At 39.0% G+C, this 26,085-nt stretch overlaps 4 protein-coding genes across 5 annotated transcripts; 1 reads left to right on the forward strand and 3 right to left on the reverse strand.

Annotated features, from left to right (window-relative positions):
• Nucleotides 1-5,504: 5,504 nt before the first annotated feature.
• On the reverse strand, nucleotides 5,505-6,645 carry s100a10b (S100 calcium binding protein A10b). Its single transcript, XM_014995182.2, has 3 exons — nucleotides 6,525-6,645; nucleotides 5,852-6,006; nucleotides 5,505-5,753 (listed from the first exon to the last, which is right to left on the reverse strand). The coding sequence occupies exons 2-3, from the start codon at nucleotides 5,987-5,989 to the stop codon at nucleotides 5,592-5,594; spliced, it is 300 nt and encodes a 99-aa protein (XP_014850668.1). The 5' UTR covers nucleotides 5,990-6,006; nucleotides 6,525-6,645; the 3' UTR covers nucleotides 5,505-5,591.
• Nucleotides 6,646-7,372: 727 nt separating this feature from the next.
• Nucleotides 7,373-10,277, reverse strand: krtcap2 (keratinocyte associated protein 2). The gene is made up of 5 exons (XM_014995186.2): nucleotides 10,133-10,277; nucleotides 8,422-8,576; nucleotides 8,203-8,266; nucleotides 7,932-7,998; nucleotides 7,373-7,835 (listed from the first exon to the last, which is right to left on the reverse strand). The coding sequence occupies exons 1-5, from the start codon at nucleotides 10,134-10,136 to the stop codon at nucleotides 7,715-7,717; spliced, it is 411 nt and encodes a 136-aa protein (XP_014850672.1). The 5' UTR covers nucleotides 10,137-10,277; the 3' UTR covers nucleotides 7,373-7,714.
• A 648-nt stretch (nucleotides 10,278-10,925) lies between these two features.
• tmem107 (transmembrane protein 107) lies at nucleotides 10,926-13,008 on the reverse strand. 2 transcript variants are annotated; one of them, XM_014995184.2, is made up of 5 exons: nucleotides 12,564-13,008; nucleotides 12,183-12,250; nucleotides 12,010-12,110; nucleotides 11,362-11,458; nucleotides 10,926-11,237 (listed from the first exon to the last, which is right to left on the reverse strand). In XM_014995184.2, the coding sequence occupies exons 1-5, from the start codon at nucleotides 12,648-12,650 to the stop codon at nucleotides 11,168-11,170; spliced, it is 423 nt and encodes a 140-aa protein (XP_014850670.1). In that variant the 5' UTR covers nucleotides 12,651-13,008; the 3' UTR covers nucleotides 10,926-11,167. The 2 variants fall into 2 exon arrangements, with proteins under 2 accessions (XP_014850670.1, XP_014850671.1); XM_014995185.2 differs by lacking the exon at nucleotides 11,362-11,458 and adding an exon at nucleotides 11,519-11,615.
• Nucleotides 13,009-15,233: 2,225 nt separating this feature from the next.
• Nucleotides 15,234-25,100, forward strand: trim46a (tripartite motif containing 46a). Its single transcript, XM_088014035.1, has 10 exons — nucleotides 15,234-15,649; nucleotides 16,003-16,153; nucleotides 17,623-17,821; nucleotides 17,931-18,272; nucleotides 19,051-19,304; nucleotides 19,405-19,526; nucleotides 19,655-19,975; nucleotides 20,778-21,007; nucleotides 21,101-21,168; nucleotides 22,434-25,100. The coding sequence occupies exons 1-10, from the start codon at nucleotides 15,358-15,360 to the stop codon at nucleotides 22,876-22,878; spliced, it is 2,424 nt and encodes an 807-aa protein (XP_087870161.1). The 5' UTR covers nucleotides 15,234-15,357; the 3' UTR covers nucleotides 22,879-25,100.
• The last annotated feature ends 985 nt before the right edge of the window (nucleotides 25,101-26,085 follow it).

Here is a 26,085-nt window from a genome sequence, read left to right on the forward strand (position 1 = left end):
GGACTAGCATTCCTGAAGGACGTTAGTAGTTGAGGGACTAACATCCCTCAACTATCAGCTACCAAAGAAGCAACATGTTTCAAATAGTTGCTTCTTTGGTATTTTCTGGAGAACACTGGTCTGCAACGTGAAGCTTCAAGAGCAAAAACAGACATAAAAGGTGTAGAGGGTGTTTCCAGAAGTAAATGGTAAGTGAAAGAAGGTTCTCCAGTAATCTCCAGTCACTTTCAGACCTAAACCATTACACCAAAACAAAAATTAGAAGCAGGTACTGAAGCACAAATCTTTTTGATGTCCCTCCATGTAAAGACTGTAGAGCAACTTATATAATAAATTGAAATGCATTTTAATTTAACTTCTTACTTGAGGCTTAGAGGTTGAAGAAGCTGATTGGAAATCAAGATTTGAGATGACGGAAATCTCCTGATAGACTCTTTTTTTTTGGCAAGCTTGAACACTTGAAGTGCTAAAAAACAACTTTCTTAGTAGACCATATGTTTCAGCTTATTGCCTTGACCTGTGACATGTGTCATAATTAAAAAATAAATAAAAACAATAAAGTGAGTACAGTCTTTCCTGGAAGTGAAATTGAAGTTGCTTAAGTTGGTGCACAAAAAAAAAAAAAAAAATGCCTGAACAACTTTTAGGAATTACCTGCCATCTAGTGGAGAAAATTAGGTACAAAACACCTTGCTACCAATGCTTTTATTAACTAACATCTGAACTGCTTAGTTTCCACAAAGCCTGTTTGATGGCTCACATTGTAGAGTCAGACATTTTCCAACTTCTTAGAAAATAAATTAATATTAGGTTTTGCAAACAGAAGCTAATTTTATTGTACCACATAGCAAAAGTAGGAGCAGAAAAGCTCTAGATAAATGCAGCACAAGTGGCTAAAAAAAACTGATTACTATTTTAAAAGAAAAACTAATATATTACATAGATCTATTACATAAAGGGTGTAATATTTCAAATGATGAACATAGCCTATATGTAATGAAAACTAAAAATTATGTGTTGCAGAAAGTTGTAATAATTTTAATATATTTTGAATTATAGCATATTAATAGAAGTAATAGAATTAGAGTGGAACCAGCCACAGCGATAACCACAGCCTTAAGAGGACTGTCATGCAAAATCCATTCAAGAAATTAGGAGGGCTTCTAAAGAAGTGGACTGAAGCTGCAGCCAGTGCATCAAGAGTCATCGTGCCCAGATGAATCTTATCTTGAACCAGAAGCACAGCCAGGAAAGTACCAGGAGTACTTTATGCTTCCTTCTGCTGATAAACTTCATGGAGTTGCTGATATCATTTTCTTGCAGGACTTGGCACCTGCCCGTACTGCAAAGGCTGACTTAATGATTTTCCTGTTTTTGGTTGGCCAGGAAACTTCCCTGACCTGAACACCGTAGAGAACCTACAGAGTACTGTCAAGAGGAATCTGAGAGACATCAGACCAAACAATGCAGATGACCTGAAGACAGCTGTCAAAGCAGCCTGGGCTTCCATCACACCTTTGCAAAACCACAGCCTTATCCTCTCTGCCGCGCTGCATAATGAAACCAGCCAATAACTGACTGCATATGAACCTTCTTTTCAGAAGACTGACATATTGGTTGAAAATATCATTTTTTTAAAATGATCCCATGTAACATTTACATAATTTTTGAAACATTGAACTTTGAGTTTTTGTGATTGGCATTCCAAAGGCCTAATCATGAAGATTACAAACAATAAAGGTTTGAAATATTTCACTCCATTTGTATTGAGCTTATCAAAATAAGAGTTTCACTTTCCGAAATGAGTGACAAGAAACATTTAACTTTTTGATGATATTTCATTTCTTGAGCTGTACTCAAAATTAAGCATTTCCTCTAAGCTGCACTTTATACCTTTATTTTGAAAATCCCACCCCCACCACTGTATGGTTCTATTGACAGAAAAAAAATGTCTTTATTTTTACGGTGTAGTTGTCTATGTTTTCTTTTGCATGTTTGGACACACCCATAAACAGCCTAGGTTTAAACGCTAGGCTATTTAAACCTTTGACCAAACATTTTCTGTGAACATGCAAAGTATTTGAGACATGCACAAACGTGCCAAAGAAAGACGATTTTCTTATGTGTTAATATAATCTTTATTTATGTTACCTCTTAAAGTGAAAACATTAGCACACAGTTCAACACCTCTTTATATTTCTTTCTGATCTTGTATTTTGTTGGGGGATGTTCCATTTTCATTGGCAGGAATTTGACTGATTTGGATCGTGTTGGTTTATTTGTCTTTTCTTTTCAATTTATTATCCATTTGTGTTACAATTTCCATTGCTCACACGACGTTAACAACCAAAGAATTAATTGTTATGTTGAAATAATGAAAGTTGTTATAAAGCTGAGGTGTAGACTGAGTATTTGAAAGTACAATATTACACACTAACAGTTAATTATTTAAGCAAGTCTAACAATTTCTTTATCCTATTTTTCAAGGGAGTCCTGTCCAAGACGCAGCAACAAATACAATCCAGAAAAATAAACCGTTTCATCAGGTACGGGTGTCTGTTTCTCCAAGTCTTGTGGCACCATCTTCTGGCCAAAATAAAAACATTTAAACCACAAGATATTCGTCAGGGTTTCCATTCCCTAATAGCTGTAAAATGTAGAAACTGTAATCCAGGTTTCGGTTTAAAGCTTCCTGAGTCGACTCTCTCAGTCTTTGCTGAGCAAAGAATCATCTGCACAGAAAACCTGAACAGCTTTTTGCTTTCGTGGTTCTCAAACTGGGGTAAAAGTTCCCAAAACGTATTTGGGCTACGTTTTGAAATGACACAAGTCATTTACAAGGTGAATTCAAATGAATTACCTGTAATGCTGAGTTTGTTAGAACAAACAGACAATGTGGAAAACTTCAAGAATATTTTACCAATATGTAAAAGCTGCTGGCTACGTAGGATGTTTAGTTTACATTCTGACCTTCTGGGAATTAGGAAAATAAATATTCTTAGTGTTTAATACAGCTAAATCTTATGACATGCAAAAATAGTGGATTTAGCAAGATTTCTTTGGATAACACCTGAGAGGGCCTGCAGAAAAGAATGTCTGTTATCAGGGAGGAACCGCATCATGAATTAACTTTGGCACACAGGCCGTGTCTCAAATGAGCAGGCAGCGAGGAGACATCTCAAGTCATCTCCCTCAGAGAAACACTAAAACTTAAAGACAAACAAACTAACATCACATAATACTAACAATAGTTGCAATTTAATAAGTAGAATACCATTTAGTCAAAATTAACATGACCTGAAGTAGCCTAATTTGTAGTTTTATAGTAAAAACTACATGGAGCCCAAGAAGATGCAGAAGTTCTGTACCACTTTACGTACCAGGCTTCATGTCAATTTAAAATTACTGCACTGATCTGTATTTGTTGGAATTTGCCCGGCAGGAAATAAAATAGGTTTAAGACAGGTTAGCTTTTGGTTGAACTCTGGTAAAAGACTAGAGGCTTTGTTCCAGCCAGGAATTAGGAGTAACATCACATTTCAAAGTGGCATAAGAAGAGCTTGCTCTAAATTGCTCTCCCTTGTCTAGATAGAGAAGCACCACATCCCTGAAATTAAACAGATCTCAGAAGGTAATAAAATTGCCCAAACTGAGTAATTTGAAACTGGGTCTATCCATACAAGGAGAACAACACGCCTTAATCGCATAATTGCATAAATTAAAATAAAGGAAACACCCTTTTAAATAAAAGTAAGGGCCCCAGAAGAACAAATCAGATTTGCTATTTGCAGCCGCATGGCAATCTCCAAAAAACACGTTTTTTTTGCCTCTTTCCTGTCTTTCTTTCTTCTTCTTTGCTATTTGTCTCATGTAAATGAATGTCTGTTTTAGAGTATTTGAAGTGTCTGTGTTGTCAGTGTAATTTTTACACTTTTAAATGTTAAACTCTGAAAATGTATGACGTGGAGCTCTGATTGTTAAGTCTGCGTGGCTTTTGTTTCCACGCATGGCATCATTGAATCCGGGAGCACAAGAGAATATAACGAGCCAGAAGCTAAAGATATTATTCTCTTAATAACCTTCACCATGGTGCAACTTGGTCAGTGAGGATGAACTGTTAATTCAATAGCAACAGAAGCGTTGGCTTCCCTTTTCAACAACAAAACTAAAAATGGCAATATGATTAATGAAAATGATTGAAAAATAATGCAAAACAAACTAATCATGTATTTTTTGCATTTTATCCTAACGCTGTAGTGGATTTACAAAAAGAAGATGTACGGTATAATACTTTTAGAAATGCCAATGCTAGTTAAGCCGTTTTGTTTTAATGTGATCATCAAATCTATGAATGAATGCAGGGATCTATAGAGCCTTAGAGTAGGTGAGAAACCAACTTTCAATAAAGTTAACCAACTGTGACGACCTGTTTGAAATATATGATCAAATATATACAAACTTTTTGCCCATTTTTGTCTTTTATTTTTTAACACATGAATGAAAATGTTTGCAATTGTTTGTAGAATGGTTTGACATGTCTATCAGCACTGTAATACTTGGAAACGTAATATCTGCAGAGGAGTGCCTTTGAGAGCCACTGCTGACGTGTGCTGAACAATGTTCTTTCAGTTTAAAACGAATGAAAGTTTCTTCTTTTTAGCCATCGGGGTTAATCCAGTTCAGTTTATTTATACAGCGCAAATTCACAAAAAATGTCGTCTTGTTATTAAAAAATGGAGTTAAGTTCCGTTTATTATTGAAGTCAGTAAAAAGGTTTTCTGTCTAAGGGAACCCAGCAGGTTGCATCACGTCACTGACTTTGCACCAATTCCTCCCACTGGACAGGCATGTAGCAACAGTGGCTGGCCGACTCCATTGAGTCACGTGTTTTGCAGCAACCCATCAGTGAGAATGCACGTAGCGACAGTGGAGAAAACAAATCCCCTTTAATCGGTCAGAAAAACAAAAAAAAAACCTCTCCACCAGAACCTGCCTCATGGCGAACCGCAATCTGCTGCAATCAACCGGAGGTTTGAGAAAACAAAGCAGAGACTGACTCAGTATTTTCTACGTTAAAGAAAATTAAAATCTTTCTTTCTCAGTGTTCTGATAACATGTTCTGGATTTACATACCCATCTTCCATCTTGCTGTGTTCTGACACAACACACAGAAAAAGCTCCATGGTTTATATGTTTGCTGTTAAAACTCGAACACGCAAGGTTTTTATTGGTCTACTAGAACTTAAGCCTATTGAGCCGTCAATAAGTAAATTTCTGCAGCTTAATAAAGAGCTGCCTCAGCTAAAGATTGAAGAAGGATTTATGTGTAAGATGAGTATCAGATGTGAACTTGTCAAAGCTCCAAGTTCTTTCAAAAGTATTTTTCAGTACTGGGAGAACTTCTCCATCCTAAAACGATAGCATGTGTCATTGCATAAAGTTACAGCAAGATGCAGGCAAAAAAAAAACAACCAAGTAAATAGAGTAATCAAGCAAACAGTGAATATTTTCAAAGGTTACTTTTTAATGTGTCATACAACTCAGAAAAATACTCTTAATCTTAAACAATTCATTGGTCTTTTGCCAGCCCTTCACTTCTTGCCCTTGTTTTCGTGGTGCAAAGCGTAATGCTTTTCACAGGCGATTGTCAGTCCAGCGACGAAGGGAACAAATTCCTCAAAGTCCAGCTCATCGTCCTTGTTCTGGTCCAGATCCTTGATGATGCTCGACACCGTGTCGGGGTTTTTCTGGGTCTGAAACAGAGTCGAGCAGAAAAGCAAGAAGTTACATGCATCCACTGATTCATCATGTTGACAGGTCTTCGCCCTCGTGAGAGACAAAAGAGCCTTACTGTTAAGAAGTTGGGCAACTCTTTCTCAATCAGCTTTTTCAGCTCCTTCTTGCTCAGGGTCGTTTTATTGCCACCTTCCTTGGCGTAACGGTGAAACACCGTGATCAGGGACTCCATGGATTTCTCCAGCTCGGTCATGGCTGCAGCACAGAGATCTGAAAGGAGGGGGGGGGGGGAAACGAGGGGAGTCAAATTTCAGCTTTCTGAACTTATCTGCAGTTCTGTGTCAAAGAGTTCATTTAAAGCTTGAAAACACATTAATCAAACCCATTATAGGAACTTTAAACTTTATCTAGCATGTCTTTAAAGCAGAGTGAGCATCTATATTTAATTTGGCTATGAAAGCGAGGTTGCAATCAGCTCTTAGTGCTTTCCCTAAAACCAACACGCTTCAGTGAGGATGTGGGTGTTGGTTCAACTGGCACTCAAACCAAATTCTTCTGAGCCGACATCATTTCTGGCACATAAAGTTAAACTTTCTTCCATCCGTTCCCCTTCTTCGTTTTGTTTATTCAAGATTATTTAATAGAAAATTAAAGGTGAAAACTAGACAAACAACAAAAGCACTATAAACTGAGACTATTATTACTGTAAGGCTCTACATAAAAGTCTGAAACTACTGGAAGATAAAGGTACCGACATTTTTATGTTTAAATAATCGTAAAAGCCTTACCAGATCGGGATGGAGCAGAAAAGTTGCAGTGCAGAGTGCTTGAGGTTTGTGATAGTTTATACAGGGAGGTACAGTCATCCAGGAAACGCCTAACATGATGAGGGCGAGGGAGGGGATACCGGAGGCAGAGAATGGAAAAATTGCAGGAAGCACCATCCCCGTTCCGTGTTTTTTCCACCCAAATGCGACAGCAGGAATGAAATCTTTAAAGTAACTGACATTTTAATGTACTATGTTACACAGAAAAGAAGATTTTCTCTCTTTATGAAAACCTCTGGAACATTTTCAACAATAGAGAAACCCACAGAAATGTGTTTATCATGCCTGAAGGGAAACAACTTGTACTCTGTTACCTGCACTGAACTATAATTTCCCCTTTGACCTTCTTGAAAGATTGGACCATAATCCTGTGTCCTTTATTTGGTTTTTATGTGATAGACCAACACACAGCTGCTTTTACAATTTACCTCCAAGTTAAAATTTGAGACGTGTGGCATGCTTTTATGCTTTTCACCTTCATTCTGATTCAATACGATAAAATCAAGTCCTCGGTTCTTAATATTTCAAACTAAAAAGCTGGTGTTTTTCATTTTGTTATGGAGAAACCTCACATTCCTGTATCAACCCTGCTGACTCGACCAACACATTCCAAACTGACCAAAATGGTTGAACAAGAAAGTATTCAAAGGCAGAGGATCTCCGACAGTGGGAAGGGCAGGAAACATGTGCAGAGTGGCCACGCATGCAGTAACGTCTAAAGATTAAGACCCGACTCCTGCTACACACCCTCTGAACGTCCCACCCAGCCCTACCCATACACCACACACCCTGTGACAGAAGAACAACACTTTCGTCATTTTTCACAATGTTTAATTACAAAATATGACAAAACAGCAGCTGGAGGTGCTGAGAAGTGAACAGAAAACCTGACGGGTTGTGTTAATCTCTTCATAGCCGCCAGCACCTGGAAAAAGCAGATGAATGGAATGTAGAGAGAGCCGCTTTAAGTTTTACTCTCGGGGGCCTTTCGTTTGACCTTGGGGCACTTTCAATATGTGTGAGAAAAACTGGGGAATTCCAAGAGAACCTACAGAGAATTATTTCTTGAATTATTTTCCCGATTTAAACCTGCAAAAGTAAACATCAGCACCTGATCTATTTATTTTAATTGGCTTCTTTCTTCAGATTTCTTAGTTCTTCCTTTTGCTCTTGCTGGCAGACTTGGCCGGTGTTACAACAGGAACGGGTGCTTGGTAGAGGGCGGCAGATATCTTGTTGATGTAATACAAGGCAAACAGGGAGAATATCAAGCTAAAAATAGGGGAAAAAAAAGGGGCACAAGATTAGGTGGTAACTGATAGAAACATGATATAAAGAAGTAAAACAATTGAGCAGAAAGCCTCTCACCAGGTGGTGACGCAGACCCGATGCACTAAACCAGAGGCAAACAGTGAGAGAAACAGGCACAGAAGAACTGAAAGCAGAACAAAAGAGAAGTGAATTTTGATGTAAATATCAAAGTACATAATTTGTATATAGTTTGTTGTGAATACAGAGAAAGACAGTTTGAACTTAACTCTTATTCAAATGAAGTTTAAACATATCAAAGCCATAAATCACATTAGGAAGGAAAAAAAAAACATAAACCTAGTTCAACTTTAATTCTTTCATCACTTACTCTCTGGGAAAATCTTGGCTTGGAATCCTTTCCCAAACATCAGGTTTTCTAGATTGTTGAATGCCTGGAAATGAAGTTAAGTTGCAACAGCCCCAAGGAATTTGTGCATTCATATGCTCCAAAAAAAAAGAAAAAAAAGAAAGTAAGTTACAGAACCACTGTAAAAATCTGAAATTCACAAAAAGGTGCATTTCAAACGTGCTTTCATCCTAAGGATACAGTGAGGGAGCAGATGAAAAGGACAGAGCCCAGGAACCCTCCGAGGATGGTGAGCCACTCTGTGGATCCCAGCTGTTTACTGAACATCTGCATCCCGGCAAAAACCAGCACTGAGAGCAGACTGGAGAGCACCAGGGAAGTGCCTGTGTTCACCGCTATGAACGACACACAACGGATTAGGAAATAATAGAACTCAAATTCAAACCTTATGCATAAAATGTGTTAAGTGTAGAAGGGGATGAGCCAAAATGTGGAACTTGGGTTCTGATATTATTGTGTGTCGTATCTCAGAGGATGAAGAACACCTGTTGACTGCAACACCTTTCATTGTGCGCGTCCTACATTTAATTTCTCAGTGATCTTTGGTGGAAGGTACAGAGAAATAGCCACAAAAAAAGTGACACAGATTTTTTTCTTGTTAAAAAAAAGACTAAATACTTGGCTACGTCAGTCGTAGAAATATACATACACCTTTTGCTATGATCAACAAAAAAATATGTAATTATTTCCCCCAGTAGTCATTACTGGGGAACATGATTACAGAGTGAAAACACTGTTGGAATTATGTAGATAAACTTCAATGGACTAACGTATAATTAAATTATGCAAAGAAAAGAAACAATGGTAATTTATTAATGCTTCATTCAGCTACAAACAGAGAGCTGTTCTCATGAAATAGATTAATAGATTAGTCTCAGTTAAAACACAGTATATGATCATTTATTTGAATGCATTTATCACTTTAAGGGGAAAAGTAATTTAAAACTGCAGGTTTTCCTCCTCCCTCAGTTATTGACAAAAAGCATAAAAGATAAAACAAACAGCAATGTAGCACAGATTAAAATGAGATTGACCTTATTAAAGCTTTATTAAAACGACTTCCACAAACTAGGAAATGTAATGAGCGAAAGAAAAACACAATGAACGTACAATTACTATTAAAACAAGAAACAGTCAGGGGTACATTAACTGATAACGGTCAATGAAAAAAAACAACAACAAAAAAACAGGTGTTCACACATTTGCTGCTTTATTTTGTTGTAAAGGCAAAATCAGGATTAATAAAAGAGTAGCATTCAGTGTAAAAGGACAGAAAATTTAGGGTTAGCCAACAAAATCTTGTATTTGTTTCTACTTTGCATTATAATATGTAGGAATCCTACATACCAAATTATATTTTAAGACTCAAATTTTCAGAGCTCCATCGTTTTAGCTATTTTTTTAAGTGTAAATACAAAAGTTCATAAGTAACGTATGACGGGAATATCTGCAGTGACCAGACGCTTTTGCCAAGTGCATTTTAAAAAAACAGTCGTCACAATAAAAATCAAATATAGTTTCATTACATCTTAAGTTTAATTTTACTGCTCGTTCTTACGCCACGTCAGTGTTCGCACACAAACGTCTCCGACGTAGCAGCTAGCTTCAAGCAAGGATACAGCTTTGTTCAAAACTAGCATTTGAACAAAGCTGTATCTTTTTACCACAACTCTGTATACACAAAACAGCGCAAACACACACTTTATTTCTTATGCAGAAACGTTGATTAATTAAAATAAACACTGCGGGTTGTTCTATGAGCCATTTAAGTTAGCATAAAATATTAGCATTAGCTAGCTTTACTGTTGCAGCACTCACTAGTTACAAACTTTTGAAAGACTGCACATCTGCTAAACTATTTTGTAGATTAATATCAAATTAAAATACATACCCATGGCTACAGGTTAATTATAAATCCTTGAGATGAAAGAGGAGTGGGAAGATTTACTCTCGCAAAGCCAGATAATTTAACCGGCACTAGGAACTGAAATAATCCGGAATACAAAACAAGACGGACCTGTGGGCGGAGGACTGATTTTGGTCAAACTGCTTTTTAACCTCTTAACTATCACTCTAAACAAAGCTTACATTAGTGAGTGGGTCCATGGCAGTTAAAGGGTTTTAGTATATCAACGCTGCAAAACGTACGCTTGATTTTTCATTACGTTTGATGCATTATAAAACATGGTATTTTTTTGTTAGCCTTATTTCTACACAGAACAATTTAAAGTCCTAAATAAAAAAAGAAAGGTGCATGAATACACCATTCTATGGATTTGAGAACAAAAATATTTAAATATTAAATTATCCAGTTAGAGATTATTAACATATAAAAAGTTGAAAGTTATGACATTATGCATTCCCTCCAAGAAACATAATTTCAATGCATCAGACAGCAGCCTAACTTATCAAAGTTTTAGGCCATGGATGTCTTCCTTCTCCAACACACCTTCATCACATTAATGGGCCATCACTAGGCCTCTGCAGAGCTGATGCGGGAATTCAGCCATTTGATTCAGTAGCGCTGGGGACGAGATGCATCTAAAAGCTGCAAGATAGTCAATCTCAAAGACTACTTAGGCACCCCATCTCCAGGAAATCCTCTCAATACTAAAGTGTTATAAAAAAAATAAATAAAAACAAAAAAATAATAATAATAACAATAAATAAACAGTATACTGAAAGCAGTTGTTTCCAATTTTATTCAAAATATACAAAATATGTACAAAAACAGCTTCTGTAATGTAATCTACTACAGTTTGCTAACAGCAGTGATTTTTAACATGAGTAAAATTCCTTTTTGTCAGACCATTATTCTTTACAACAATTATATATCATCTGCCAACTGCAACTGTTCTTACACTGAAACTTGTCTAATACCACGCTAATGTTACTTTTTCAATGTCACAAGCAATTTTTTTTTTTTCTATAAGGGTTTCTTCTTCAGTCCAACAACTGCTATAAGCAGAAGGATCTCCACGAAGGCCGGTACGACACTGCAAACAAAGACAGGGACATCAATGTAAGGCAAGAGCACTGCAGAACCACTGGGCTTGCATTCATTCAAAATTAGACTCAAAACTGAACCATTAGTTCACTACAACTCAAAGCCACACCAACCTGCAGCAGGCAAATATCACCCAATAAGTCCAGCATTCCCACTTCTCAAACACAAAGAAGGACAAGGACACAGATGCACAGCAATGGGCAGCCAGTGCTTGGGGGAAACATTTGTCAGGGAAAAACTCTCCTTCAATCATACAGCTGACACACTAACCTGCAAATAGCAAGGATCCACCAGTAGATGTCACAATCCCACTGTTCAAATAGAAAGAAAAGTAGAGCCACTGAGGCACTGGCATGGACTCCTGTTGCTATTGTAGACAAAATGTCAAACATAAGCAAGATGATAGTCATGGATCTTAACCTGTTAATAAAATGACTTTGAAAAATGTTTAATGCTGTATTTGTTTTGCTTCATTTCTAAGGAGATGCTTTACTTTATTGTATCCCTGATGGTTCTAGATTAGTCCCACATTTTGACTGGCATCGAACCAATGAGTTTTACTGGACAGGAAATTTAAAAAAGGCGTTCACAAGAAACAAATGGTCACTAATGATCACAAGCTGTGGCAGGTTGAGGGTTGTTGAAAAAAATAGAGCAACTAACAGAAGATACTTTAATCCAGAAATATATTTACTTATGAGTATGAGTTGTATGACTAAAACGAAGATAAAAGCAGATCCAACTATCAGAGTAAAGGATACAAAGAAGGCTTTGGCTGGAGTTAAACATGGACACTCCTGAAAAGAAACCAGTCAGCTCTATTGCAAACAGACCGAGGGTGACTCCTAGCCCCACCACCAACCTAAAAAAAGAGGAGTATATTAAAAGATGTGTATTTAATTGTGTAAAATTTGTTTGTTTAACTTTTACTTACTTTTTGTCCTCAGTGTCATACTGCTCTTGGGTAAAATCCAAAGGTAAACAAGCTTTCACGTTATTTTCCTGCAAGGAAAACATTAAAATAAAAGTATGTTGAATTGACAAATTGCTGAATTGTGCTTTAGTAATAAACTTGCCTTGTCTAAAAGCTAACTAAACATTTCTATTAAAGCAACAACATAACAGAAAAGCATACACAGATTTTTAATTACAAAATTACGTTGTCAATGCCAAAGGGTAATTAAGTAATACTAGATAGTAGTAATTTATATTTTTAAAAACGTATTTAGCAGTTTTGTTTCGTTTTACTGGTAAGATATACATAATATATAGTAAATAAATAAAAACAACAATAACAAAAAGGTTTGTTACTAACCCTTGACCAAAAGATGGTGATAACGATGACAAGGTGAGCTATGAGGGTGAGAAACCGAGCAGGGACAAGACTGCTGACAGCCGACATACTAGCACTGTTGGCTTCAAGTTGTACCGAGTAAAGATGGACAACAGCGAAGCAGTAAACACTTACTAGTGCCCAACAGCCAAAGCTTCAGTTATTAAACACTGTGGAATGCCGCAAAGCTACATTAGCACATTGCTAAAATTAGTAGCTAACATTTAATAAGTAAGTAAATCATTAGTTTAAACTCTTGTTGTTCCAGAAACAATAGCTATATTTGGTTTACATCGCGGAAACATTAAGTTCTGATTAGAATATCCTTCGTTTACAAATGAAGCTAACTTAATTTTTTCGCGTGTTTGCTACGCAGACGCTAACAACAGTTGCTACAACAACCACTTCATGTGTACGCTCGGTATTACTGACCGGACTTAAAACACATATTTAAACGTTCCGGTCTTCTGCGAAATTCTGTTCCCATGTGAAAATCTGTCCCCTGACCCCCTTGTGTCAGAAGCGCGCACTGCAGCCAGAGGGCAGATAAGACCATTTTCACCGAGCTTCTGATCGATTTCTCGGTCAGACGACTCACATAATCATGTCAAAGCTGTAACTTTCAGTTTAATCAACAGCTGCTGTTAAAAACAACAACAACAACAACAACAAAACCCTAATATAAATAAATGAATGAATAAACTTGGTCTTGTGTGGGGTTCTTTGTACACAGGCTTCTGGCAAATCCAGTTCAATACGACACATAACTGGATAAAATGTTTATTTTAATTGCTAATTTTTGATAGCTAAGTTTGAGCAATTATGTTAAATACTTTAAAATATTTCTCAATTATTCTGAGATTTAAGATAACATAGTTCCTCTCTTTTCAAATGAGGAAAAAATTGCTTGTGGATACCATTGGAGAGGGATTAACCAATCATTTTGAGATTGAGGTTGCTCAATCATAACATCACACACAGGTATCCTTGAGAATGTGAAAACATTTGCCCTTTAATTGCCTAAGTTACCTGGAAGGAACAAAATATTTCAGCTGTTTGAAATGATCTGCAGCGCATCATCCATAACATGGGAACAAATTCATTTACCAGCAAGTCTTTATAGCTGTTTTTCTTCCTCTCATTATGAACAATAAGTCCTGTATATTTACATTTGTTTTCCCTTGTCACCTTGGAGAAAAAATTAATTTCATATAAAAAAAATTGAACATTTTAATGTTCTTTACTGAATTGTATGATTATATTGCAGTTTGACACAGATTATTTGAAACTGCAATTTGAACTTCTATGGGTACATTTAACGACATTGATTATTGGAAAAAACAACAACAATTATTTTAATAATTATTTTTAATAAATAATTTTATTATTCAGATTTCTCTTTATTACCTCGACTTACTTATTTTATTGAATTAGTGCATCCACCTCTGCTAAATGATAGTTGAAGCCAGAGCCCTTTAATGCTTCCAACCCCCCAATATCTTTTTCTTACCCCCCCTGCTCCCATTAGTCAGGCCAGTCCCTCCTCACAGACACACGGAGGGACTCGGCGTGTGCAGCACAACATTGTAGCGGTGACGCTCCGTTAAAGGCCTGGACCGTGCATTACCGGCGGAGTAGCCAGGACAACCTGTCGGTGTTTTTTCCTGGAAAACGGGTCGATTTTTACCGCAGAGACGCTTTATTTCGACGCAGCATGGCAGAAGCGGAGTTAGAAACCTTTACCTCAATCATGGACGCGCTAGTTCGCATCAGTGTGAGTGTGAAGCTAATTTCATTAGCGATAGTAGCTACTTGTGCAGTTTAATTACATATTATTACACAGGGCTTTAATACCCTTTCAACCTGTACTTTTAGTTTACCTCTCGAACAGCTGAAAGGACCGAAAGGCTACTGCACAGACGGAATGTGGGGCATTTCTCTTTTTGACATATTTTATTGCTTTTGTATCAAACCAAACGTGAAATCGCTGGTAATTTGTCGGAAACATGGCAACACTGGCAGAACGTTTAGAAAAATCCAAACCCAGCTCCCTACTGGGTTGGTGTTTGATGGTTATAATTTGCTGAATATGTTGGCAAGTAGCATAAAAGGCTCTGGGCCGCACACAGCGAGAAGGAAGGGATGATGCACGTTGTCATAGAAACGGGAAGCTGCGCTTTGTAGCTGCAGTAGCAGAAAAAAGGGATACAGCAGTGCCAGAGAACCTAAATTACCCATACTTGCTGTTTGTAAGCAATCTGTACATTCGATTACCAAACAATTAACAGAGATTTTAAGCCAATTTGCGGCCGGAAGATTAATTTACATGGTGTCATTCCCATAAACTCTCAAAATTTTTTACTTTGCTCCAGAGCCAGCCCGAGGAAAACGTGACGTAAAATTCTTAATTTTCCTTTATTCTATTCTTCCTTTCTCACATCTTACTCTGCTTTCTGTTTGTTCTTCTTTCTCTCCATTTTTTTCTTTCTTTACGCCCTGCCGTTTTTCTTAGTTCTGTTTTATTTATACATGCTTTTTGTTCATGTCCTTCCATCTGTCTGTCTGTCCCTCCCTCTCTTGAAATATCTGACATAAATTCATAGCTAAGGATTATATGCTTATATACTTAGAAAGATCTGGAATTGTGGGGCTTCTGTCCTATTACATTCTCCTTTCCTATTGTAAGTGGTTGCATCCTCCACATGTCGTCCACAGTTTGTTTGTGGCTTGACTCAGTCGCTGTTAAACCAGAACCTTTTCCCAGTGAATCTTTCCCATGCTATTCTCTTTCCCTCCTTTGCCTTTCCAGTCCAACATGAAGACCATGGAGCAGGAGTTGCATTGCCCAGTGTGCGATGAGATGGTGAAGCAGCCCATTCTGCTCCCGTGCCAGCACAGCGTGTGTCTGCTGTGTGCGGCGGAGATGCTGGTGCAGAGAGGTTATCCTCCCCCGGATCTCCCTGCGGAGCCCGTCTCACCAGCCTCCACACCCAGCGCTCGCTCTCCGCGGCAAGCACGCCGACCCGTACCCAGGACCCCTGACCACCTGGAGCGGGTCTTCAGGACAGGTACAGGAGACCATTTCTTAACGTCCGTGTTTGCGCGGTAGAGGATTTTGACTCATGTCACCTAGAGTGAAACGTTATGTAAAAAAAATGCAGAGATGATGATGCGTTGTGATGTCTTGGTGGTTGTTCCACTGAACATTACACATATTTATTTATTCAACTCATGGTTTATTCATTTTAGAGAAAGGAACACGGAGACTGCAGTAAAGGATTTCCACTGTGAAAATGATCTATTCCTATAATTCCGCAAGCTTGTTACTTGTCAGCCTCATAAACCGTCTCCCTTTCACGCTTCCTCTCTGGACGTCTGTCTTTCTCTTTCATCTCCTGTACACCTGTTTTCCCTCTCCCAGTATGTGGGACATACCCAGGGAGAAGGAGGAGGGAGGCGGCCCCTCCCCCCATGCTGTTCCCCTGTCCTTCCTGTCAGCAGGACGTGGAGCTCGGGGACAGAGGACTCACCGACTGCTTCCGTAACCTCACCCTGGAGCGCATCGTCGAGAGGTTTGCATGCACAACAGCTACAAAAAAACAGAACCTTGCAAAAAGAATTCTTCCCTCTTTTACCTCCATCAAGTTGGAGCTGCACATTTCAAGGCATCTTTGGGGTTTGATTTGGTGATAGCAAGACAATGGATAATAAATGTGAAAGGCAAATCATTTGCAATTTTTAAGTAGATATCGGTGGGAGCATCATTTTCTGTGATTACAGTAGAGTTGGAGACTGAAACTGTGTGTATTTTCTTCCTACAAAAATAACTTAGCAAAGTCAGATTGGATGGAGAACCTCTGTGAACATCAGATGTTTTCAAATGTGGAACTTGTTCTCAGTTGGATTTAGATTTTGACTGACTGGGCGATTCTAACACACAAATATTATTGCGCAAAACAATCCGTTGTAACTCTAGTCATATGTTGATGGTTTACCTTTTGGAAGGTGAACCTTCCCCCGATTACATTTTTTTTCTATCCCTCTGACAAGCTTACCTGTTGAGAATGACGCTGCCACTATCGGGTGTCACACCTGGTGATGCATATTTGCAATGTTTTTTTGTTTTTTTTGCAAACATGCATGAGTTAAAATCTAATTTTTGCAGTGTCACTCACCTCCGTGTTTTGCATGTCCTGGTAGATGTGCAGTGGGTCTATTTTCAGGTACAGAACAGTGAACCATGAGATTGGAATGTTGTTTTCTAATCTAACTTTGCTTTAAGACTTTTGTCTTTGACCTTTGTGCTCTTTTCCTTGGTCTTCATAATGATGTTTATGATCACTAATATTCTTCAGAATTTCTATGGGGAAAAGGTATGCAGACGTTTGTGGTTGTAATGTAGAAAAATATGTATTTTTGAAAAGCACTAAAGGTTGTTGTTTTAACCTTAAACAACATTCATAAGCAACAAGGCAGGGCGACGAGCAACCAACTAAGGCAATACTGCTGTATAAATGAGACTGGAAATCATTTGCTGGAAGGAGCTTAAATAATGAATTGCTCCTTTAGTCCTGATCAAAGGCTAAGCCAAAGAGCACTTTGCAGTGAAAGCTTAAAAACTGCACTGCTCTGTGGGACAACAGACCTTAAAACTGTCAGTTCTGCTACTGTATGTGAACTTTTAGGCATAACTGTGAAGTAAAGTGTTTTTTTTTTTGTTTTTTGTTTTTTTAACACCCGTTTTATTTAATCACGGTGATCAGCTTTTAGTTAGTTTGAATGAGAAGGTCATGGAGGTCAGCCGTTGGAGACTGCAGCTGCTCACCCCTCATCAAGCCGCAAGCCGTGATGCTGCATGTTTTACTGCATTAACACGGCGAGTGCCGTCGATGGATCCAGGTCAGCTAGCTAAAATAGTGGTTTTCCAAACTGAAACGAAAGCAGGGCACTCTCTCATGAGCTCAGTCTTTCTCCAATTGTGCTGATTTTTTATTATTTTTTTTCGTGAGCTTTTGTCATGACCTCATTGGTTTGTGTTTAGGTACAGACACACAATAAGTCTGGGCAGCGTAGCGATTATGTGTGGCTTCTGCAAGCCTCCCCAATCTCTGGAGGCCACTAAAGGCTGTGCTGACTGCAAGTCAAACTTCTGCAATGAATGTTTCAAACTCTACCATCCCTGGGGGACTCCTAGAGCTCAGCACGAACACATTCTACCCACCAACAACTTCAGACCAAAGGTTCGTCTCTTGTTTTTCTTTTTTTTTTTTTTTTTTTTTTTTCGGTCCAGTTTCCAGTGGCTGCATTTCTCGTGTCTGATCTGCTTTTAAACCCATTTTTGGATTCTAGGTTTTAACATGCACAGAGCACGAGCAGGAGAGGCTGCAGTGGTATTGCCGTAACTGCCAGCGGTTGCTGTGCCAGCTGTGTAAGCTCCGTCGGGTCCATCACGGACACAAAGTTTTACCAATAGCACAAGCATATCAGGCCCTCAAGGTGAGTGTATTAACCTTTTTTATGGTAATTTTTGTGTGTGTGTGTGTGTGTGTTAACATCTTGTTGCCACTGTCACAAGTTTTATTTTGGTTTTTACAGGACAAGATTAGCAAGGAAGTCAACTTCATCCTGGCCAATCAGGAGACGATTCAGAGTCAGATCGCTCAGCTGGAGGCTGCCATCAAACAGATGGAGGTCTCGCTTTAGCTCACCAGCTAAATTCCTTCAGAAATGTTCTTGCTTTGTTAAAATCAACAACTGTTCAACATTAAGCCATTGTTTATACCTCCCAAAATTGTCTCTACCTTAAATTTGCTTTAGTTTTTATTAATTTCCTGCCCTTTCAGCATAGGTCTTTATTCTGTCCCCATTTATTGGTAGTGTGACTCAGACGTTTTAGACAACTGGAACTGTGACAAACACGACTTAATAAGGATCGAGGTTTATTGTTGTCACCTTGCAAACTAAGCAGGACAATAAGTGATGTGAAAAAAAAAAAAAGATCATGTACTTTTATGCACAAAAGAGATCTGTTGCACTCTGCCAGAAAATAACTGAACAACGGGGCCCTCGTTAGATCTTTTTATGTGATAACGATCTAAAATATATGATCAAATCATTAATCAGAAATAAAATGAGTCCTCCATGGCTCCTCAGGACAGAATTCACATAGAAAATCGGAATCCGAACTAAAGAGAGACTCGTCGACGAGAACTCTCTCTGTCTGCTCCCATGTTGAACGATGTTACAGCAGAAGAGGAAGGCGCTAAAATGCAAATGGAAGTTATACAAATTATTAATAACGTCAGTAAGCATGGAAGTTGCTGTGTGTTTAGAAATAGTGAGCACAATGCCAGCCAGTTTTCCTTTAGATGGAGCGCTTACGTACGAAGCAGTCTACGACGGGCAGAGGCTTCTCTGATCTCGGTTAATCCTGTCCACTCACGGTGCTTTTCCCCAATCTTCTCTGCAGGCTAACAGCACCGTGGCTCTGCACCAGCTGACTCACTGCATCCGGGAGCTCGGAACAGCCGTCGCCGAGCGTCAGGGGACCCTAGCCATTGCCCTGGAGGGATCCCGGAGCAGAAGGGAGGAGGCTCTGTCCGTTCAGGTCTTTGAGAAGCAGGGGCTGATGGAGCAGGCAGGTCTGATGGCATTCACCCACGAGCTGCTCAAAGAGACAGACGCTCCCTGCTTTGTGCAAGCCGCAAGAGTAACACACAGCAGGTAGCGGGCGTTTGTTTGGGCGCAGCATGAGCTCAGTGGAAGCTATTTGTTTGTTAATGTGGCTCTCTCTTTCTGTTTCTTTTCTGTTTTGTCCCCTAAGGCTGATTAAAGCCATAGAAAACCTGCAGTGTTTCTCTCTTGCTGCCGACACTTCCTTTAGACACTTTCACCTTGACGCATCCAAAGAGGTCAAGCTCATCGACGGCTTGCAATTCATCCAAGGTGGGCTCTCATCTATCTTTTAAAAAAAAAAAAAAAAAAAAAAAAAAAAAAATCATCTGCACCTAAAATCCTAATTAAAAAGGTGAAAAAGAGCAACACGATCTCGGTCGCCTTTCTCTTCTCAACAGCCCCTCTGGCTCCAGTCATCGACACTCAGAAGACGTTAGCTTACGACCAGCTGTTTTTGTGCTGGCGCCTGCCTCAGGACTCGGCCCCGGCGTGGCACTTTTCTGTCGAGTACCAGCGACGGGCAGGCGCCACGTGGGGCGGCATCAGCTCCCCGAACTCTTCGACGCCGTGGCTGCGTCTGAATGAAGTGAAGGGGACCAGCGCCGTGGTGGACCGGGTGCAGATGGACAGCGTGTACGTTCTCAGAGTGAGGGGCTGCAACAAGGCTGGCTTTGGAGACTACAGCGAAGAGGTTTACCTCCACACGCCGCCTGCTCCAGGTCAGATGTGTGGACGGGATCTGGTGTTTGTTTCCCCCAATACTAACTTCTGCTAAGACGCTTGTTGGTTTTCTTCGTTTCTGATTTTTGCAGGTTCCAAACTTAAATCCTGATAACTGCAGTTGCATCTGTCGTTCATTTATTTTATTTTATTTTATTTTTTACTTAAAAATGAATAAAAACTGAAATCTTAGTTTAGAAAAACGTTGACATTGTATTAAACTTTGTGCAACGACCGTGCGGATTAGAGGCTGATGTGTTTTGACTCCCACAAAAATGTTGCCATGCGTCACTTATCTGACTAACACGCGATATTTTCTTTTCTCTCCATCCCTTGATTTCTTCCATTCCTACTTTTTTTAGTTTCTGCACAAGGGCTTCCTTTTTTGCTCTGCATTCCAGTGTCATCCCCGTCATAACATCTCTGCTTCTGTCTCTCATGCTGCAGGTCTGTCTTGATGCACTTTCAAATATCTGTTAGTGCTTAAGAGATTGTTTTTTCTCTTAATATATTCATCACTTCAGGAAACATTTACTCCTTCATTTTATATTTTGAAACATGATACACAGAGTCAGTGTTGGCTTTATTCCTGTTGTTTTCTAGCAAAGTTTTTCTCATTTTCCAAATCAAATATGTGCTTTTCTCCTGATCTTTTTTTTTTTTTTCCAGTTTCTTGTAATTAATACTTCTCATAGTTTGTCTGAAGTCCTGTAATTTCTTACTTGTTTAGCTTACTTTTCTCTTCCTTTTTACCTTCCCTTTTTTCCTGGTTCACCTTTTTTTTTTCTCCTGTCCGTCCAGTTTTGAGTTTCTCCTTGGACTCTCGTTGGGGTTTGCATGCTGACCGTTTGGCGCTAGGTAAAGGCCAGACCTATGCCCGGAGCGTGCCTGGCCTCTCCCTTCTCCAAGCCGCCGACCGCGCTCTCACCTCTTGTCACTTAACCTCTGACCTCCTTGTGGCCGACCTGGCCGTCACTCATGGCAGACACTACTGGGCGTGCTCTGTGGAGCCTGGGTCCTACTTGGTGAAGGTGAAAAAGATTGTCTCGAGTGTGATTTCATGAAAGGTTAAATGTGTGAATTGATCTTATTTTGTCAGACTATCTTTCTTCTCTGATTTTCAGGTCGGCGTTGGGCAGGAGACTAAACTACAAGAGTGGTTCCATCTCCCTCAGGACATGGCGAGCCCACGGTAAATGTTCCATTTTTACCATATCCACATCGCTGTCTGTCAAATTAAATGCATAATTTTAAAGTTGAAGGAAATCCTACAGTTTTAATGCTCTTCTTGCATATTGAAATTTGCAAAAACTATGGTGTGTATTTGTATTTAGCCTCAGTGAGTGACAAAAAACAAAACAAAAAAAAAACAGATTTGGAGCCACTTTTTGGGCTACGCAACTTCCAGCTTTGCTCATTCTCCTTTGCTAAAATGGTTAAGGTCAGTCAGATCCAGAGGTTACCCAGAAGTTGTACTCAAATAAGAAAAATACGACTTCAATATATATTTTTATGCAAGTAAAACTAAAAAGTAGCTGTGCAAGAAATTTATTAAGGAAGAGTAAAAAAAGTATTTGGTAAAATTACTACTTAATGTACTGAGTAACTGATAACAACATTTTACTTAATATTTTACAATAATGTCATCATTGTCCTTTAGCTCCATCCATCTTTTTCACCCTGACCAAGATCCTGTCTGCTGTGTTCCTTAGTCTTCATGATGATGTCTGTTCACTATTGTTCTCTTACAACTCTCTGAGGTCTTCACAGAACACCTCAGAGTGTTTTATGAAGTATACAGGATGTAGACACAATTGGACTCTTTTTTTTTTTTGTAAGCCGATCAACTCTGATCGTAATTGGTTGAGAGTAAATTAAACTTCATTCACAAATATTGAAAAAACAAAAAAAAAAAAACAATTCATTTTCTTCTGTTTCACAAATATGCTCTACTTTTCTGTTGGTCTGTCACATAAAATCTCAGTCACATTTGCTGCCCTGTGGATGCCAAACCAGACACCTTCTCCAGACTAAAATGAAGCATTTATGTATTTAAGTTGTCTTGGCCACTAGATGGCAGCACATAGACATCCATAGAAGTTCCTTTGTCCACCCATCCTTCCATGAAAAAGTGAGTTATTGAGTGTGTAAAAGTATAAAATTTTGACTTTAAAACGTATAGGAACTGTAGACGAGTAGACAGAAAAACACTCTGCTTCCTCATCTACTTTTAGCAGTTCTCAGAACCAAACTAAGGTCTCAGTTATAGTAACGTATGTGTGATGTTACCATGTTTTCTGCTTTATGTGTTTTCTGTTGTATGTTTGCGCATTATAAAAAGAGAATAACTACACTGTTCTGTATTGTAAAAGGACAAAAAAAAAGTGATATTGTAGCGAAGTTTGATCAGTCTCCCAACTCTCCTTACTTCTCCCTCGCTCAACCTCCCTCGCTCAGCTGTGATCCAGACAGTGGCCATGACAGTGATGCAGAAGACGGCCAGGACTCCCCTCCCTTCTGCTTCCTCACCGTGGGCATGGGTAAGATCCTGCTCCCCAAAGGACACGTTCCCTCTCACAGCCAGAGCGAGAGCCACAGCCAGGCAGCATTGCACTCTCAAAGCAGCAACTACAGCAACAAGCCTCACTCCCACACCGCTCCCCTACCTCCACGACTCGGAGTCTGTCTGGACTGTGACAAAGGCCAGGTCGCCTTCTACGATGCCCACTCCCTGCGTGTGCTGTGGGAGGGGCACGTGGATTGCTCTGCTCCAGTTTGTCCAGCCTTTTGTTTCATAGGCGGAGGAGCGCTGCAGCTGCAAGACCTCGTGGGCAACCTGAGCATCGAGGAGCCGCCGCCACGCAGGGTAACCATTGAAACACGAGTCAAAAAATTCAAGTAGGTCAACAGTGTTTGGCTGCAAGTTGTTAAAGCCCAGTTTGTCCAACCTGTAGAGCTAAAAAACCCGAATTATTCTATCTGGTCAAATATGGTTGTGTCCTGTGAGTTAACATACAGTCATCATGAGCATGAATGTCAGAAGCCCCTGCTCTAAAGTTGACACCTTGAATCATGACTGAAATTTTCAAAGAACTGCTCAACGCTGCTTTTTTATTTTTAGCAGGGCTGGTTTTAGAATAGATAATAGTTTCCTGTACATGGTACAATAGAGCTTCAGCATTGTCTTCTCATTCTAGCCTGCAAAACAATAAAAATAAAAAATCTATATAAATCAATAAAGCAGCAAACTTGATGACATTCATACCCTTCATGATATGCGTTAACTTACCTCGTAACTTCCATCCCTGCAAATATATGGGAAATGGTATTTCAGTGCAATTTTTGAGGTAGACAATAAATATCTGATGTTCTCTTACCTTTACACTTAAAAAAAACAAACAAAAAAACAATTTATCTCGTTTGCTTCTTGTTTCATAAACGGAAAACTATATCTAATGGACATCGTGGTTGAAGTGGTGTTAGACTATGCAGAAATCTGTTAACAGGGTGAGTCAAACCCCTTTATCACACTTTAAAACTCTCACACAGATAAACACAGCTTGCTCTCCGTTCTTTCGTCCCAGACTCAAGGGACAGCAAAAGTTGCATGCAAGTGTAACTTAGCCTCCTTATGCAGATATTTGACTGTCGCCTTGTGAAGACACCTGATATGCTGTATGTCTAATTTTCTACCTTCGTTTTTTTACGCAGCTTAAGAAATGTTCATGTGAATTCACCAGGATTAGAGGAGTGTGAATATTAGGACACTTGCCTCAGCCGGAAGCACACGTGACAGTATCCGAAAAACCGCCCGTTTCTCTCTCCATTCTTGCATTTCGAAAGAACTTGTGAAGCTGCATAATGATGCTCACGGCTGCCTTCGTGTTTTCAGATTTCCACAGAAATCAAAAGTGAAGGAAGCTCTGAATGAGTGACGCTCTCTTTATACCGCTTGACTTTTAAACATATGAAAATATTTTGGATTTTTGATTTTTCACAAACTTGTTGATTGTTCAGCTTGGAACTATGAGTCATTTGCACATACATAATAATGACTACATATTTAAAGTGTAATAACGAGGGGCTTAACCAGCTAAAGACTTCAGTTTTTTTTTTTTTTTAACTTTCATCAACTAAAATATATTTGTTTTCTCTGTATTAAATTACTTATATGATTACATAAATAATCTAATGATGTGGTTTTTTTTCCTGCAATATTTTAATTCTATTTTCAAACTGACTGGCTCAGACTGTACTTTAATGATCAATATGGGTGTAAGATGGATGCATGTGAGCTCTGGCTTTGACTTTGATATCCTTCGTGAACCCCGTCTCCTTCCGCTGAAAGAGATACTACTCCAATAAAAATGTGTGTACAGATCGGAGCGGATTACGTGTTTATTGTACGGACGTATTGCACATCTCTCACTTTGAATAGCGTGTTGTTCTGGTTTCGAAGGTTTTATATCTGGTGTGGTCGCTTTGTGGTGCAACTTCAGCTCTCTTCATTTTTTTAATTAATTTTAGGTGTCTTTCTTTACACATACTTTTTTCTTCTTTTAGATTTACTTTTCTGATATTTTTGTCTCCCTGAACTATTTTTTTTTTTCTAAATTTTGTTTCATTACAATATTTTGTGAGTCTTGTAATAACTCTATAGCTCTGTGTCAAGTGTGGTCCTTTAACATCTTGTCAGTCTACATCAGGGCTCTCAAACTGCTGTCCTTAATGACCAGAGTCCTGCAACTTTTAGGTTTGTCCCTTTTCTTATGTGCTACTCACTGCTAATATTAGCCATGTGTGCTGAAGTAGAGGGACATCTAAAATGCGCAGGTCACCGTCCGTCCAGAACTCTAGTTTTTGACCAGTGGCATAGATTTTTTATTTTTTTTATTTTCCCAATTTGCTGTATTTTGTCTCTTTCTTTGATGTATATTTCTGTTTCCCGTGTTTCTCTCGGATCCTCATGAATCTGTCCACACGTGTTCTTCTGTTTTGAATGGATTACCTGTAGTTGTATGCCAGCACAGCTCTCGAATGGCTTTAGATTGTGGCATTCAGAATTTTAAAATTGCTTCCATGTTGTTATGAGAAAAAAACAATAAAAGACTGAAAACTGCAACACAGCCCTTTGCTTCAGCCAGCACCTTTGTATTGCTTCTCTTAAAGGATTGATGCATTTTGTTACCACAAATATCTTAATACCCTGGATGGTATAATGCCTTGACATTCCCATACTGTTTGTACTTCCATAAACTTGTATGATCAGATGAAATTGTACCTTAGGATGAACCAGTCTTATGGAAGTTTACAATCCTCTCCCGGGTATATTTTTGATTTTTCGTTGGGAAAATCACAATGTTTGAGCTTCATCCACAGGTGTGCCTCCAGTTTGATTGCAAGTTTTGAAATGACATAAGTTTAGAAATCAAAGTGTTTGAACATACAGTGGTTTCAGTTTACATTCCCAATATCCTTTATTCTGAATATGAATAAAGAAGAGAAATAATTTTTAGCATCTCCCAATTTACTCAAAAAAGGGACATTTCAGTCCAAATGAATGTAAATATTTGGTTCTATCTGAGTCTCCTTCCACATAGTCTGTGAGTTAAATATAATTTTTCACTGCTATGCAAATGACATTCAACTCTACCTTACCATCCTTCTTCTCTCCCACTCACTCCTCCTCCTCCTCCTCGGTGTTTGATTAGGATTAAGTGTTTGAATCCTCCTAAGCTTCCCCATTTAAAACGGGGGTAAAAAGTCAGGTTCTCCTCCTAGGTTCAAAGTAAACCCTTTCCAAAGCCGAAAGCTTCTTCATTAGCATCGACGTTTCCAGTGTTTCCTCCTCCTGTCATTTCAGAAGTCTGGGAATCCTGCTGAATAGCACACAGCTCATATAAATCAAGTAACCCGGTCTGCTCACTGTCACCTACATAACATAACTCTCCTGCTGGCCGTATCTGTTTACCACATCACTTCTACCTTTCAAGAACTTGACTGGTTTCCCGTTGCACACTGCATTCACCCAAAAACCATGCTACTCACTTTTAATCCGTTTCTCTCCCATATCTGTTGGTATCCTCCTGCACCAACAAGTCCTCATATC

This window comes from Poecilia mexicana, unplaced genomic scaffold (assembly GCF_051168715.1).
Source record: "Poecilia mexicana isolate PSO_F unplaced genomic scaffold, ASM5116871v1 scaffold_16, whole genome shotgun sequence".
Taxonomy (NCBI): domain Eukaryota; kingdom Metazoa; phylum Chordata; class Actinopteri; order Cyprinodontiformes; family Poeciliidae; genus Poecilia; species Poecilia mexicana.